This window comes from Cotesia glomerata, linkage group LG4, assembly GCF_020080835.1.
Source record: "Cotesia glomerata isolate CgM1 linkage group LG4, MPM_Cglom_v2.3, whole genome shotgun sequence".
Lineage (NCBI taxonomy): Eukaryota > Metazoa > Arthropoda > Insecta > Hymenoptera > Braconidae > Cotesia > Cotesia glomerata.
Window position 1 is genome coordinate 28,377,084 of NC_058161.1, and position 16,612 is coordinate 28,393,695.

The 16,612-nt window shown below is 33.7% G+C and overlaps 1 protein-coding gene across 1 annotated transcript in view; it reads left to right on the forward strand.

The window, feature by feature from the left end:
• Nucleotides 1-834: 834 nt before the first annotated feature.
• LOC123262418 (ionotropic receptor 25a-like) overlaps nt 835-16,612 on the forward strand; it is a 71,492-nt gene continuing 55,714 nt past the window's right edge. Inside the window, exons 1-2 of the mRNA XM_044724611.1 lie at nt 835-1,104; nt 6,182-6,847. Of these exons, the coding sequence (XP_044580546.1) occupies nt 993-1,104; nt 6,182-6,847 (778 nt within the window). The 5' untranslated portion in view covers nt 835-992. The remainder of the gene's footprint in view (nt 1,105-6,181; nt 6,848-16,612) is intronic.

Sequence of the window (16,612 nt, forward strand, 5' to 3'; positions counted from 1 at the left end):
AATCGGTTGATTCGTTCGAGAGATATCGTGAACGAAAGAAAACCGAAAAAAGTGTTTTTTCGGAATAACTCCAAAATTCCTAGCGCGATCAATTCAAAATTTAAGATTCTTTGTGAGGCTTAAAAAACTGCGTCGAATGCTTCTAACCGCGTAAAAATCGGTTTATTCATTTAAAAGTTATTGCGGTTTAAAAATTCAAAAAATAGTGTCATCAAATCTCTATCAGACTTTTGAGCTCGAAGAGCTTTAAAGCATAAGAAAGCAATCTCTGAGCTCGGAGAGCTCAAAATAATCCATAAATTGTATTTTTGAGCTCGAAGAGTGCAATTTTAAGCGCCTAAGTATGGAATTAGCGGGAAGTTGCAGGGATGGCCTTCAGGGTCAACCGTTTTCCTAATTTTTTTTATCAGTTACACAATTTATTTTTTCTTAAAAAATGAATGAGCGTTATGAGGCGTGCACTTTTGGATTTTCCAAACTTTTTAATTTCTAAACCCAAAAAGGTATACAATTTAAGACATACGTACTTTTGCCATTTGAAACGCGACATACTAAAATTTCCCTTAATTTCACTATTGAAATTTTAAAAAATCTTTCAAAGCTTTGACAACCTTGAAAAGTATCAATTTGTTCCCCTGACGCGCTCCCCTGTTCATTTGACATTTTTCCTGCGGAACGCGCAACAGAGGAGGCATACGTGTCGTTCAATAATGCGTCAAAGTCATATATCAATAACAATAACCGGGTAAGTAAAAACAATTGCAACAGACACGTCAACGGAAGGACTATCGCTGATAGGCTTGACGGTCGTAAAATGCGCCCGGGCAAAGGAAATAGGAGGTAATGTGGTGGATCCGTAGGGTCATCCCCGCGGCAACCGACGTACAAACACCATTTTCCCGGGTATCTGGTTACCCAGGACTTTTGCTACAGCTATTTAGTATTACCAAGTGCTACGAACAACATCCTGATGTACTCATCCGTCCAACATCATGAATAATTTCCACTGGTGGGCCATTTTCGGAGCTTTGGTCTTTTGGCCATGCTCCGTTTTCACCGAACAAGTTGTCCAGCAGTCAACCGGTCTCAGGCCAGTAAATCTGTGTATGTATTTTTTAGAATTTTTGGTATTTTGTGTTAAATTTTTTTTTTTTGCGATCCAATTTTTATTATTTATCATCGGATTTTTTTCTTCTGAACAAATTAAAAAATTAAAATATTTAATGGGATTTTAATGTTCATATAAGATTTAAAAAGAAATCGAATTTTTAATTTTTTACTTAAATATTTAATTTTTTATTTAAAAATTTAATTTTTTTTTTTAATTCAATTTTTTGTTTAAATATTTAATTTTTTATTTAAAAATTTAATTTTTTAATTAAAAATTTTTTATATAAAGAAAATTAAATTTTTTTTTTAAATAATACATTTTTGGAATTTCTCTTAAATTACTCGATTTCTGAATAAGAATTTAATAAATTCTCAAGAAAATATGAGAAATTTTATTTTCATCTATAGAAAATTATCGATCAGAACTTAAGAGACAAGTAAAAAAAATATTTATTTGATTTTTATGTAGTAATTATTGAAAAAAAATTTTTTTGAACATGATTAAATAACAAGCATTAAATTTCAAATTATGTTTGGGTATTTTATTACGATGCCCATCTTCCATATTGCCAAAATTAAATTTCAAATCACACGCCTTCTTTATGTGCCATCTATGTACGTCATTTCCCTCATTCTCAGCATCAAAACAGACAAATGGACGAAGAAATATTTTTATTTATCTTTAAATTATTGACGAATCACTATAAAATTGATTTAACTTCTAAAAGTTTATAATTACGTTAAAGAGGTTCGACCGAATCTAATGTGAAAAATAATTTCCAACTTTGAGCTTTGAAATTAAGTAGGGGAACCTGGGGCACGAAGGCCCCCCTCAAAAATTAGGTGAAAATTTTTTTTTTCAATTTCACTCAAGTTATGACCTCTATAATGTTTTTATGATATTTTGGGCCAATATGTGATATGTGGGGCATAATGGACCACTCGAGAAAAAAATTGTAACTAAAAAAAATTTTTTTTTTTTTTTTTTTTTTTTTCAAATTGTGATAAAATTGTGGTAAAATGAATTAGAAAAAATTTAATTGAACTAAAAAATTTAACAAAAAATTGAATCATACAGAGGAGCATAACGGCTCCTCTCATAAATTAAGTAAAAATTTTTTTTTCAATTTTCCGTCAAGTTATGGCCTTTATGATATTTTGGGTCAATATGTGATATGTGGGGCATAATGGATGACTCAAAAAAAAATGACAAATTTAAAGAATTCATTTTAGGCCTTTTCAGGTCAATGAATCAGAATAAATTTAATTAAACTGAAAAATTTAATGAAAAGTTGAATTATATTTATAAAAAATTGAAAACACAGTTTTTTAAAATTAAAACAGTAATAATTATATTGTTAATTATTAATCACGGTATCCTCGGCACCAGACAGAAACCTAATCTCAAAGTTTTATTTGAATTTCTCCAAGGATGTCTTACTTTACGCAATTCATATTTTTAATTTTGGCTTGATAAAAATATAAAAAAAAATTAGGAAAACGGTTGACCCTAAAGGCCATCCCTGCAACTTCCCGCTAATTCCGTTAATACCTGGCCGCTTTTTTGAGCTCTTCGAGCTCAAAAGTACAATCTGTGTGTTGTTTTAAGCTCTCCGAGCTCAAAAAGATACCTTTTCTATGCTTTTGAGCTCTTTGAGCTCAAAAGTCTGATAGAAGTTTCATAGAACACTATTTTTTGAATGTTCATACCGCAATAACTTTTGAATGAATGAACCGATTTTTACGCGGTTGGCGGCATTCTACGTAGTTTTTTAAGCCTTATAAATAATTTCTAAGTTTCAATTGGTCAAACTAGAAATTTCGGAGTAACTCTGAAAAAACACTTTTTTTGCCCTCCGGGCGGAAAGTGGCAACTTTCGTCCCGCTGCGCTAAACTAAGTTGCCGCTTTCCGCCTTCGTCGGACAAAAAAATAGTATACACTCCTCGGGAAGTAAATAAGAAAGCCTCAGATCACATGTTTGTTGACCTCGGCTTCGCCTCGGCCAACAATTACATGTGATCTGAGACATTTCTTACTTTACTCCCCTAGGTGTGTAATATACTATTTTCGGTTTTCTTTCGTTCACGATATCTCTCGAACGAATCAACCGATTTTGACCGGATTGGCGGCGATCGACGTGGTTTTTTAAGGTTGAGAGCTGATTAGTTTTTGGAATCTATCGGTTGAGCCGTTTAAAAGTTATCCCAAAAAAACCACTTCAGAAAAAATTTTTTTCCTACTTTTTTTTAGATTTCTCCACATTTCTCAAAATCTATCGGTCCGAATCGGTTCAAATTAACAAAAAATCTAAGTTTGGCGAAGCCCTTTCGAATGGCACCAACCGCGATGAAATCGGTTCAACCGTTCAAAAGTTATAAGAGGTTTACATACTTACACACACACACACACACACATACAGACATAGTGACACCCTCGCGGGAATAGTCAGGAAAGCTTCCTAGGACCTCAAAACGTCGAGATCTGATGAAAACTCGATTTTCGAAAAACGGGGTAAAACCAATAACTTCCCGATTTTTGAAAATTTTCAATTTTCTTAGCGGGAAGTTAAAAATAAAAAAAATAAGAGCAAAACCAAAAAATTTGATAAAAAACATTTTAAATATAAAAATGTTAATTGCCATTGTCTGTATTGCAATGGAATTTCCTCAGAGTTATGGATTCAATGTAATAATTTTAATAAGTGGTCTTATGATTCTTGCGCAGGAATTGGCGAAGATTATTCTGACGAATATGTTTGTGATCATTGCAAATAATCGTATATTCATTAAAGTATCTCGATGTGATTTCCTAATCATCGAACATTTTTATTTCATGGTTTATTCAAAGTGTAATGTTTGTTAACGTCTTAAAAAACTATTATAAATTTTATTGTTAAGCTGTTAATTAGTTTTAAATAGATAATAATTAAAAATATAATTTTTCCCTCGACGACGTTTTCTGGGAAGAGAATCTCTAGATTTTGATGGTAATAGCTTTAATAAAAAAAAAATTTTTTCTATATGATTTTTTTGGGGAGGGGGCCGTCATGCCGCAGAAAAAAAAAATTTTTTTTTTCGATTTTTTGCAAAATTTCGACTGATTCGTTCGAAATAGATGGAAAATAAATGAATTTGATGGTTAAAAGCCACAAAAAGGAAAAATCGGCTTAAGGGGGCCGTCGTGCCCCAGGCTCCCCTATACGTATAAATAAATATGTAATTTATCTAATCCCAAAATTTAAAAAAAATTCACCGTTTAGTTACTTAGATATTAAATTTCAAAAATCACATTTTTTATCTGCTTATACACGGGCTCTTACGGCGGACAAACTTTAGTCAAGACTTTAATTATTTTTTTCAATATTAACCTCCCAACTTTAACGAATAAAAAACTATACTCAAGAGACTTGGATTATTGTAAAATATAAAAAAAATTTAATAATAATACATTACCGATATAATTTTTGAAATATTTAAAGTTTTTAACTCGTTTATCGTAAGCTATTTATTCGAATAAAGATTTGGCAACGTTGCGTCAACAGCTGAGAAAAAAGAAAAGGATAGAAATATAGTTACAGAGAGAGAAATATTTAACTCATACACTCATGCACCTCTCTGTAATGGGTATAATCAAAGGCGCTGTTGCCAAATCTGTTTATTTAATCCGACAAGTAATAAATACGAAAGTCATTTTATTAAACAAGTAAAAATCATCAATTATTAAATTGTTCAAATTATTTTAAATTAAGATAAAGAATTTTGACGAATATTGGGAAGACTGAAAGTAAAAAAAAATTTTAACATTATTCTGACTCATAAGTTACGCTCAAACCTCCTTAAGGTTAACGATATTATTTTTTTAAATAAAAAATACGGAATTTTTTATATTAAAATTTTTTATTTAAATTTTTAATAAAATTGCTGCTTGTTAAACCTACCCTCGCGGTTTCGGAATCACTGTAAAATCACAGTGAAATTTTAGTGAGATTATAGTAAAAAGATAGTGCGACCATGATGAAATTACGGTGAAATCACCATAATTTTGTGCCATTCGGTTACTGTAGTTTTATGGTCATCTCACAGTGGTAATGCTGTGAGTTTAGAGTGGTACCACTGTGAATTTACAATGAATCCACAGTGAATCTACGGTGAATTCACAATGAATCCACAGTGAATTTACGGTGAATTCACAATGAATCCACAGTGAATTTATGGTGAATTCACAGTGAATTCACCGGGGTAAAAATAATTGTATATAATTATTTCCATGAAAAAAAAAATATCTGTCGGGAGCAGGAATCGAACCGCGAACCTCATACTCGGAAGACTGACTTGCTACCAATTGACCTAAGAGAACATCGCGAGAAAATATGTTCGTGTGAACTACAAGTCCTGCATATGTTATATAAATGACTATTTTTTTCGTTACATATAATTATATAAGAATCATAAATAATTTTTCGAAATTGCAAAAACCATCTCACATTATTACATATAATTATATATTAATCATATATAATTATTCGAAATCGCAAAACCATTACATATAATTATGTATAATTATACATGATTATATATAGTTATATATAATTATACATGATTATATATAATCACAAAAACCATTATACATAATTATATTTAAATTAGATGTAATTATATATTAATCATATACAATTTTCTTACCCCGGACCCAATGAGTTCACAGTGAAATTACTATGAATTCACAGTGAAACTCTATCATGAACTAACGGTGTTACAACTATCAGATCATTCTGAAGTCACGGTTAAATCATGGTAAAACGACGGTGAAATCACAGTGAAATTACTATGAATTCACTGTGGAACTATTGTGAACTCACGGTGTTATCTCTGTGAGACTACCATGAATCTACAGTGATACCACCACTAAACCATAGTGACGAAATGGCACAAAATCACTGTGAATTCACTATGAAATTACCGTGAACCCACAGTAGATTTACGGTGAAGACGATTTCACTGTGAATTCACTGTGATTTCATAGTAATTCCGAAACTGCGAGGGTAATGACAGTAAGCATAAAATTTTCAGTGGTAATCATCGACAAGGGAAACGAGTTAGCAAACCAAAGCATAGATATCGCATTGGCGGATATCAGAGCTAAAGACCCGACTGTCCTAGGAAACGTAATTATCGTCCAACTAAATGAGTCCGATCCAAAAGAAGTTTTGGAACAAGTTTGTGGCGTCTGGGATTCAGCAGTCAAAAACGGAACTTCAGGAGTTCCAGATTTGGTTCTTGACACAACACGCAGTTACTTCGGCGCAAAGACTGTCAATGTATTCGCATCTTTCCTGGGGATTCCAAAAATTTCAGCCCGATATGGACAGCGGAGTGATGTCAAACACTGGCAAGACTTAACTGTGAACCAGACGAACTACCTAGTTCAAATAATGCCTCCGGTTAATCTTATCTCCAAAGCTTTCAGGCAATTAGATTGTGAAAAAAACGTATCTAATGTCGCAATTATTGTTGATGACACTTATGCCATGGATCAGATGTACAAGGGTCTCTTGCAGAATATTTCTTCACGGCATATCATTGTTCAGGCCGAAGCCGACAATCCAGATATCGAACAGCAGCTGGACCGCATACGGGATCTTGATGTTGTTAATTACTTTGTACTCGGTAATGAAAACACGCTGACCAATTATTTAGATGTTACGGATGATAAAAACTTAACTGGGTGTAGATACGGTAAGAATTATTTGTTTTAATTATGATTTCAAGTGATTTTCATTTTTGTAGAAAAAACAGAAAATAATTAATAACTATATGCACAGAAAATATTTCGTTCGATTATTAGGAAGATTAATATTAAATTTATCAAATTAGAATTTATGGATGAAAATAATTTAATGAATTGAGTATTTTTTTATAAACTTTTCCGCCCAATAAACTGTTGATCGCTTTGGTTTATGAGTAGGAGTGTGAGTACTTGAAACTCTGAAGTTTCAAACTATTCAATATTCAATTCCATTAAAACTTGCACACCTCTATTGATTAATTTATTTTCAATAAATAAGATTTAGTATTCAAGTTTGTTTATTAAATATAGTTATTTTTCAATAATAAATTTTAAGTAATGATGCCTTCCCAGGGATAAAAATATAAATCTGACCAGATAAAATCTTGTCTGATCAGGAAAATTATGATTGAGCAGATCTATTTATGTGTGATCAGATACAACATTGAAAAGGCCATTCGGCAGCCGAAATGGAAGTAGATTTCATTTTTATAATAATAATAATAATAATAATAATAATAATAATAATAACTTCCATTCTTTCCCGCTTCACAGCATTATTTAAATTTGTTAAAAACCACCCCCACTCTTGGTGAAACGCCCCCTTCTATATTTACTTTACAAGCTCCCTACTCCAGTGCCACGCGGCTCACTAGTCCCATCTCGACTTCAGAGGGTTAAATAAACATTTTGTATGATCATAAATAAAGCTTTAGGATCCAAACATTTTCACTTAAAAGATTTTAATATATCTATTAATAGCAGAAATATATTGCGTAATAGCGAAGAGCCTAAATATAAAAGTATGCATTATTTTTTCATGCTTATGATGCATTCGATTAGTCACATTACGAATAAATTGATGCCACATATATCTCATCTCAATTTTATATTAGGAAAAGATAAAATTATTTTTTTGCTCGACGGGCAGAAAGCGTCAAATTTCAGCCCGCTGCACTAAACGAAATTGCCACTTTCTACCTTCGTCGAGCAAAAAAATAGCATACACTCCTCGGGAAGGAAATAAGAAAGCCTCAGATCACATGTTTGTTGACTTCGGCTTCGCCTCGGCGAAATTGAAGCTTATTAGAAGAGCTTTACGATGCATTTTACCAAATTTTAATATCTTGTCTAATTCAGTTGTTATACCAAGTTGAAGTAGTAAAAACATCAATTTTTACGATTTTCAAAATTTCAAAATCATGTCATTTCCAAATTACTCGCCCGATTAAGCTCATCTTCGAACTTAACGCCAGTCTGATCGACCAAATGAAGCATGTTGGAGTTTGAGAGAAGAATCAGGTTACAAATTGAGAAACGTTATCGTTGCTGACAAAGCCGCGTTATATGCGTATAAACATATATATAATGAGATTGGCAGCTAAAAATCCGACTATTTTTTTTTTGAGTCTCGAGTGAGAAAAAATCGTTAGTTTTTGATGTTTTACAAAAGCTATCACAAAGGACAGCAAAAAATGGGGTGGCTTTTAAGATGTCACTCCAAACCTTTTCTTAAATTTCAAAAATCGTCAACAATCGAATTTTTTTTAATTTTTTTTCTCTCGTTACGGTATAATTTTATAGACTAAAAAATAAGTTTCTGAAAAATTTCAGTTCAAAATTTTAATTTTGAAAGGATCGCTCATATTTTTTTCAATTCTATTCGAGTGCATTAGTTTAGATTTTTCGAGCGACCTTTTACTATTCAAATTAAAATTCCATGCATTTTTTTTTTTTATTTATTTAGGTACAATAATCGATAAAAAATACATCACGAGATGAACTAAAAATCAAGCACAACATAGAAATATAATTTTTTTTTTAATTTAATAATTTTATTTAATCAACTGTTCAGGCGTGTAGTTCTGAATCCCAAACTGGTTCTTTAGAAACTCAACTTGGTTTGAGAGATTTGACCTTGCTGCATGGGTTAAGATTTTTTTTCAAACCAAAAGACCCCAACGTACCAATTCCCAATCACTTAAAGTCGGCGATATGTCTAATTAAAGAAAAAAAAAAATTATGAGGCGACCTTCAAAATTTAAATTTTGAACTGAAACTTTTCAGAAATCCTATTTTTTTTTTGGTTTATAAAATTATACCGTAACTGAGAAAAAATTAAAAAAAAATTCGAATTTTGGACGATTTTTGAAATTAAAAAAATTCTGAGTGACCTCTTAAAAATTTTTTTGAGCTGTCCTTTGGTGAGGGCTCTTAAAACATCAAAAACTAACATTTTTTCACTCGAGACTCAAAAAAAAAAAATAGTCGGTTTTTTTGCGCCACCCTAATATATATACATACATATATAAACTTTTGAACTATATACATTTTCTGACTCAGCTCGACAAACTAAGTCAGAAAATGACTAAATTTTTTAAAAGTTGCGCCATGAGGACGGCTGCAATAGTTAGATTTTTATGAAATCTACTAAATATTATCAGATATGATTGTATTTCGCTGAATTTTGTTAAATAAAGAGTACGGAAAGATCTGACCAAATCTACGTGGTCATAAATGGTCATACCTAGTCATACTTGATCACTGACCAGTGATCAGACATCGCCAGATATGATTAAATATGATCACATACACGGAAAAAAGAAAACTTGAAAAATTACATTATAAATAGTAATAAGTGTCCCGTCGTATTCAAAACTAAAAAAATTACAGTTCGAAATAACATTTTTCTAAATTCAATGTTAATTTTCAGAGCTTGCAATCTAACAAGTAATATTTACATTTTACAATGTAATTCTTACAAAATCTGTAATAATTTATTTAATTTGAATGCCAAGGCGATGGCCGAATGGCAAAAGTACAAAAATATAAGAATATAAAGTACATGTAAGAGTATAAACGTCTCTAAATAAATATTGTAACAATATTAAGATTTTGCTAACAAATAGTGAAAACAATCAAAAGATTTAAGAAATATCATCAGTTTTTTACAATCAACAGAAATATATAAGGTGAAATAAACGTAAGCAAGAAATTTCTTAAAGTTCCAGTTTTAGCTGAAGAGAAGGCAAGAAGTTTTTAAAGTGGGTATCAGACTAGGTTTAGATCTAAATTTCTAGTTTATAGCACTCCAATTATTAATGATTTGAATCATCATCGGTGAAGCCGGGACTCAAGTTCTCCTTAAGCTCAAGGTCATGGAAGAATTTGTAGGCTTTGTCTTGAAAGTATCTATGCTAAGTGCATTGGTGACATCAGGTGGTAATTCTCTCCAGAGGCGTCGTATTGATGAAATCAGAACAATGAATGTTTCGTAGACGGTAGTTGAGAAATTAGGAATTTTAAATGTGATATTGTTCTGTTATGGCAGCCACTCTCTCAAGGAGAACGTCTAATATCTGGTGACTATTCGACAAACATGCTTCTGAGGAATCTAGGTTCACCAGAGTTAAAAAGTTTGTACAAAAAACAAGCCAAGAAGTAGTACCGCTTCGATTTGACTGTGAGCCATTGTAACGAGCGTTTATGAGGTGTTATATGCTCATCACGTTTTCAAATTAAAAATGAATCTTATGCCATTATTTATGCAGACGTTGTAAATCCTTGTAGTCTAATCTTTTGGATGTATCTATCAAGACCAAAGAGCAGTAGTCGATGATTGGAATAACCATTGCTGTGACCAGCAATTTTCGAGGTTGAGGTAGATAGTATATTCTTCTACCTATATTTTGAGGCTATTTAGAGTACAATAGACTTTTCTGAGAGAATATGTGAGACATGAAGATCCCAGGAAAGATTTGCTGATAAATGAACACCCAAATGTTTGGTTAAGGCTGAAACTTACGGGATAACATTGCCATCTACAATTATTTAAGGAAGATCACCAATTCTTTATTAGCTTCAATTTCCTACTGCTCCCTAGAATCATCGCCGACTTTAAGCTTTTCCCAAGGTTGAGTTCGAAACCCACTTCCCTTGCCCAATCAGCTACTGCTTGAGGCATCAGTATTGGGATTTTATGCGCGCTGCATCGTTTAATTGAGAAAGATTGAAGTGGTAGTATGCAGATTTATCGTCAGCAAAGAGACCATATTGACAAAATTTCAGCCGTTTCGTCACTACCCGTTAATTGTCATGATGAGGAAAAGAATGGGGCCCAGAATAGACAGGGACACCTGAAGTTATAGTATTTTATGGCGTCAGATGTAGAACAAATCATAGTTTAGTACTGCTTGCGATCGGCCAGTGAGATACGATAGGAACCGAAAAATAACCTCAGTCCGAGAAACCTGGCTGATACATTGTTACGAATAACACTTCTGATTTGACGTAATCAAAAAGCTTTTGAGAAATCAAATAGAATGAGGTAAGGTTAATTCGTCACTGTCAATGGCTTTACGGACATCATCAGTCAAACGAAGCTTTGGCTGCTTGGGTACACTATGATGCTTCCGTAAACCTGATTGATGTTCATCGACCGAGTACCATTCGATTCAAGGTAATTCGTGAAACTGATTTGCCATTATACATTCAAATACTTTGGCCAGATGAGCTACATTGGCTATAGGTCTGAAATATCTGACATAGAATTTGGAGGACTTATTTTATTTAGAGGAACAATATAGACCTGCTTTCAGGCATCAGGAAAGACGTACGTGTCAATAGATCTATTGTAGATGTTCATGAGAAATATCGAGATCTGTGGTAAAGATGATCTTTCAGCCACTTGAGGATCCCAACCCATCCAAGATCTTTGCCTTTGGACTTCTGCACAGTAATTTCTAAATTCTTTTTGTGAGCATCTACAATATCCAATCTTGGACCAATTAAATATGCTATTTACTTTCCTCTCGGTAACTGATTGATAAATCAGTTATGAACTCACGAGAACAGGGAATAAGTTTCTTTAAGATATTGGCATAGAAATTATTCAAAGAGTTAGGATTAAAGCTGTCCAATGGTGAAAGAGCTTTTAGATTTAACAATACCCAATCGCTTGAGGGTTGACTACAGGTTTGTATTACTACAGATAAATCGAGAATTTGTTTGAAATAAGCATCTCGAGCAGAGGCTAGTTCGAATTTCGAATTCCTTTCGTTTTGTCTTATGCTGAGCGAGAAGATTGCAATCTCCAAGTTTGTCGTGCTTTTTATATAGATTATCTCGCTGCCTAAATTTGACGCCTTAACTCACCAGTTAATCACGGACTGCTTGGACGACTCAATTTCCTGGTGACAAAGAGAGCAAAGTTATCTAAGGCTGATGTGATGGCGTGTGAAATGTCCAACTTTAAGTAGTTAGGATCCAAGCCATCAAGGTTAGCATTAGCAGGTTTTAATTTTCGATTCAAATCATTCGCAAGAGCTTCATGATCACAATATTTGAAATCTCTAAACTTGCTGTTTTATCATATTTTGGTACCGCTTTTGAAATTTATATTCGCAGCATAAATAATCATGCCCACTGTGAAAGGCATTGGAGAGCTTTGAATAGCTTTCTAGTTTTATCACTACTATTTAACAATAATGACATCCAGCCACGAGTCGCTCCAGAAGTATGAATATAGAATGAAATGTAGATCCATATGGTATGCAGTAGGTCCCGAATCATGAATGAAAGATTTTAAGGTGATTTGATGGACGATCAGTTTTTCAGAAGATTTGCAATTCAAGTCACCCACTTAATGACTAATATTTTTATATGATTGATAAAATTTGGCAAAATGTGTCTTGAAGCTATCTAATAATAATCCCTGTGATGTTCTATAAATAGCTGAAAGGAGTATGCGAAACAACCAGATGATGATACTATTTATATTTTAGCTCAAAATATTTTATTGATGACATAGTGACATTGCTTTGACATGGTAATTGCTTTATTCAAATTTGTCCCAAATCTTCTTCAGAGCAAATTAAGCTTAGCTGGATCATCGTCCTTTTTGCATAAATTCTACCCTTATAAGAAAAGCCCCAAACGAGAAATTCAGAAGCAATATAGATTTGTCGAGCCTGAAGCAGCGTTGGGCTGAACTCGGAGATGTTTTCAATTTCCAAGCTTCACGGTGAGCGACGTTTTTTATCAAGAATATGATGACAAGCAGCCTATGATTTTAAATGCAAAACGAATGAACGTGAGGAGTTTGTTCATAGCTAGAGACACCTTGTTTCTTTTTTTTGGCATTAAACTCACGAAATGTTCAAAATGTCCGAGGTAAGATTTGCGACTCCAAGCTTATCAAAGATTTAATGAACTATCTGCTATGCCAATTTTCCAGAGCTGACAATACTATCCAAGAACACCCAGATAGCAATAACTCCGAACTTATATACTGATCAGCCATCTGATGATAGGATTTGTGACACCAGCCCAGGAATCAATCTGCAGACTTTTATACTTGGGCCAACTAGACATGAAATTTTCGTCACATTTGGTAGAATTTTGTAATTCACTATTTATTTCATTTATATCCTTTTGCATTGTTGCCTGGATTTTGGTTATATCGTTAAATGATTTATTAACATTATCAAGATTGTTGGATAGAGTTTTTATTTTCTTATTATTCAGCTCCATCTTTGCAACCAGACTTTGAATCTCTCGACTGTGCTTATCAAGATTGTTGGCGACATTTTGAATACTTGTACTATTCTTGAAAGACATGTCAAGTAGAAGATTTAATTTGTCATCTAGACTATAATTTGCCCAGTTCGGTCTGGCTGCACCAGAATTTGAATCCCCTGAATTTCCTTCATTGGATTTTCCACCAACATTATTAGAAACTTTTCATTAGAAAATTTTCTCGATTTTTTTCAAACTTTTCTCGATTTTTTTTGACTGCTGTCTTACTGAAAGCATTAACGTTACCCAAAGCATATCTCGTAGAAGTTGCTCGGTCCCATTTACGCTTATTACACATACTTGTGTGTATGCGCACGTGTTTGTGTGTGTTTTCAGAAAAAATTACACACACACAGACACGCACACACACGAAAACACACACACAAAAAAAAATTTTTTTTCATTGGAAAAATGAATAAAAATCGCAAAATTGCTCAAATGGTGATTTTTGTAAAAACACAGGATATGAAGCTTCGGGGCACTATGAAAAAAAAATCGCAGCACTTTGAATTTTGAGAGATTTTAGGGGACACTTTGAGGTTAAAAAATTACCGACGGTATCCTTCATTCATCCATTTTATCCAAAGTTATACCAAGTTATCCAAATATCCTTAATTGTGCGAATTTTTTTTTTTTTTTTCAGTCCAAGTTTTCAATTCCAAAATTTTTTTTTTTTTCAAAAGCCGTTTACAGTTTCTTATAGAAAATATCGTGTAGTTTTCAAAACCCTTTTTAGATTTCCTATAGGATCATTATTTCCAGAGTTATTGATTATCAAAGTAAAAAAGAACTTTTTTGCTTTGATTGACAATAACTCTGCGGTAAATCATCGTGCAGGCTTTTTGATTACGTCAAATTGAAGGGTATCCACAGATTCGGTAGAATCTGGCACCAAGGTCCGTTCAAAAATCCCGTTGTAAACAGAGCGCCAGACTACCGAATGTGTTTACCGTAAGCAGAACGGTTTTGTGAGGTTTGAAAATTATTAAACCACCTTAACTGACTGTTTGATGCAATTGATAATAAATATGTATTCTATATGGTGTGAATTGCTAATTTAATTAATTTATAGTCCACTAGTCATTATTTTTTTAATTAAAATTCGATAAATTCACTAGCAGAAACTATAGCAACGCCGTTTTTTAGATCCTGGATATTTTTGATGAGAAAAGAGCAGGTTTTACTATAGCGATTTGAAAATGATTAAAAATTTTTTATCATTTCAAATCATTCTGTTTAATCAGAACAGTTATCCGGTAAATTCTTTAGAAATTAATTTCCAATACTGTCTGCTCCTGCTGCTTTTTTACATTTAGATTTTTTCAGACTAAGTTGAAGCTCTTCCAGAGTAATCTCCGCGTCTAGTATTGGATGCTGATGTACATCACTTACCACGATATATAGTTCCCGCGGGGGATACACTTCCTGAAACAAATTTTCCCATTCCTGAAGACTGACTTTTGAAGCTTGGTAGGGGGGCTTTCTTACAGTTTTTACCACCTCCCTAAAATCCTTCGAGTTCTTTGCGCAAGCGAATTTATCCTGAATAGTAGTGATGTGATGCATCTTCTTTCCCTTTAGGTAGGTGTAATACTTCTTTTTCTTACGGTTATATTCAGACCAAAGGTATACATCATTTCCAGCGGCTTTCCACTTCTTCAGCAGTACTTTTAGAGAGTGATTGAGGACTCTGCAGCTCTTATCAAACCAAGGTTTAAATGAGTGGTTAAAAGTACAGCTTCGCTCATTCGGGGACATTTGAGCATCATTTGCTGCGGAATAAATCGCGTTTTTTAGCTGAGTATTGAATTCTTCAACTGTAGCTTCATTCACATCAATTTTTACCAGCGGAGACCATTCCATGCAATAACGGTAGCGATCAGCACACTCTGGTCTCTATTTAGTAATATTAGACTGTCTGTCTTCACTCCAGACGTTGTTGACTGGCAAAGGGGTGCTTAACAAGAGACTGATCGTGATCGGAAAATGATCAGAGCCAGTAATTAGGTTATCGACCCACATATTACCGACAAGGTGCAGACCAGGCACATCAACCCAGATAAAATCAACAGTGCTATTACCAAGAGGACCGCTGAAGGTGAAATCTCCCAGGGGATCACCAGGCGATCTGCCATTCAGAAGAATAAAACCATTTTCCGCCATAAATTGTGCGAGGATTTTCCCTTGGTGGTTGCAGACTAGGTCCAGAGATGTCCGTTTTCCAGTGAAATTGGTGTATTCTAGTGCTTCCTCTGGTAAATGCCCGAAGTTCCCCATTCTAGCATTAAAGTTACCTCCGAGTAGGAATAAGTCGTATGAGAAGCCTCGAGCGATGTCTGTGATGATTAATTGCAGGTTTTAAAAAAGGTATCTAACAAGTTGACATTAGGTTTGAAGTAGATAACAGCAATGATAGTCACCATATTATGAATTAGCACTCTGGAGATAATCCAATGTTCTGATTTAGCGATAATTGTCGTCTTTAGATCGGTGAAAATAGCAAGGCCGCCACTTGGTCTTCCTTGTTTTTGCGGCTTGATTGCAGGTACGTAGAAGCAGTTTTTGTTAGAGTTGAGAGGTGGATTACTGAAGTGTTCTTTTGTTGCCCATATTTCTGTGATCCCTATAAAGAGAGCATCGGAGTTGGCTGTGAGCTCTGGGATATTAAGACGACCACGAGCATTCCAGAAGCAGGTCTTGGCAGTCGTATGAGTGAAGTGACATTGAGGCTGGGCATTATGTTATTGTTGTGATGGAAGGCTAGGATTTGTTACCAGTGTTGAACTGATTGCTATGTTTGTAGTTGAGATCTGTGCAGTGGGGAAGGTATTCGTGTGTGAGGAACGACAGGGAACCAGAACTCCAAGGAGGCGTCCCAAGACATCGGAGTACCATCCCTATAAAGTTTTTGGAATCCTTGCTTAATTTTATGACCTTTAGCTCTTAGTTTCTTGTCTTCATCTCTTAGTTTTTTTGCTATATTGCTTTCCTCGGGTGTCAGATCATGATTTATGTAATAAGGAGCTTTTAAAACTTTTTTGTTTTTCATGATAATATTTTAAGGATTGATCTTTCATGGCTATCTTGAGTTTTTCCGTTGCGCTGTTTAAGATTGTGACATGATCTATACTGTTCCTAAT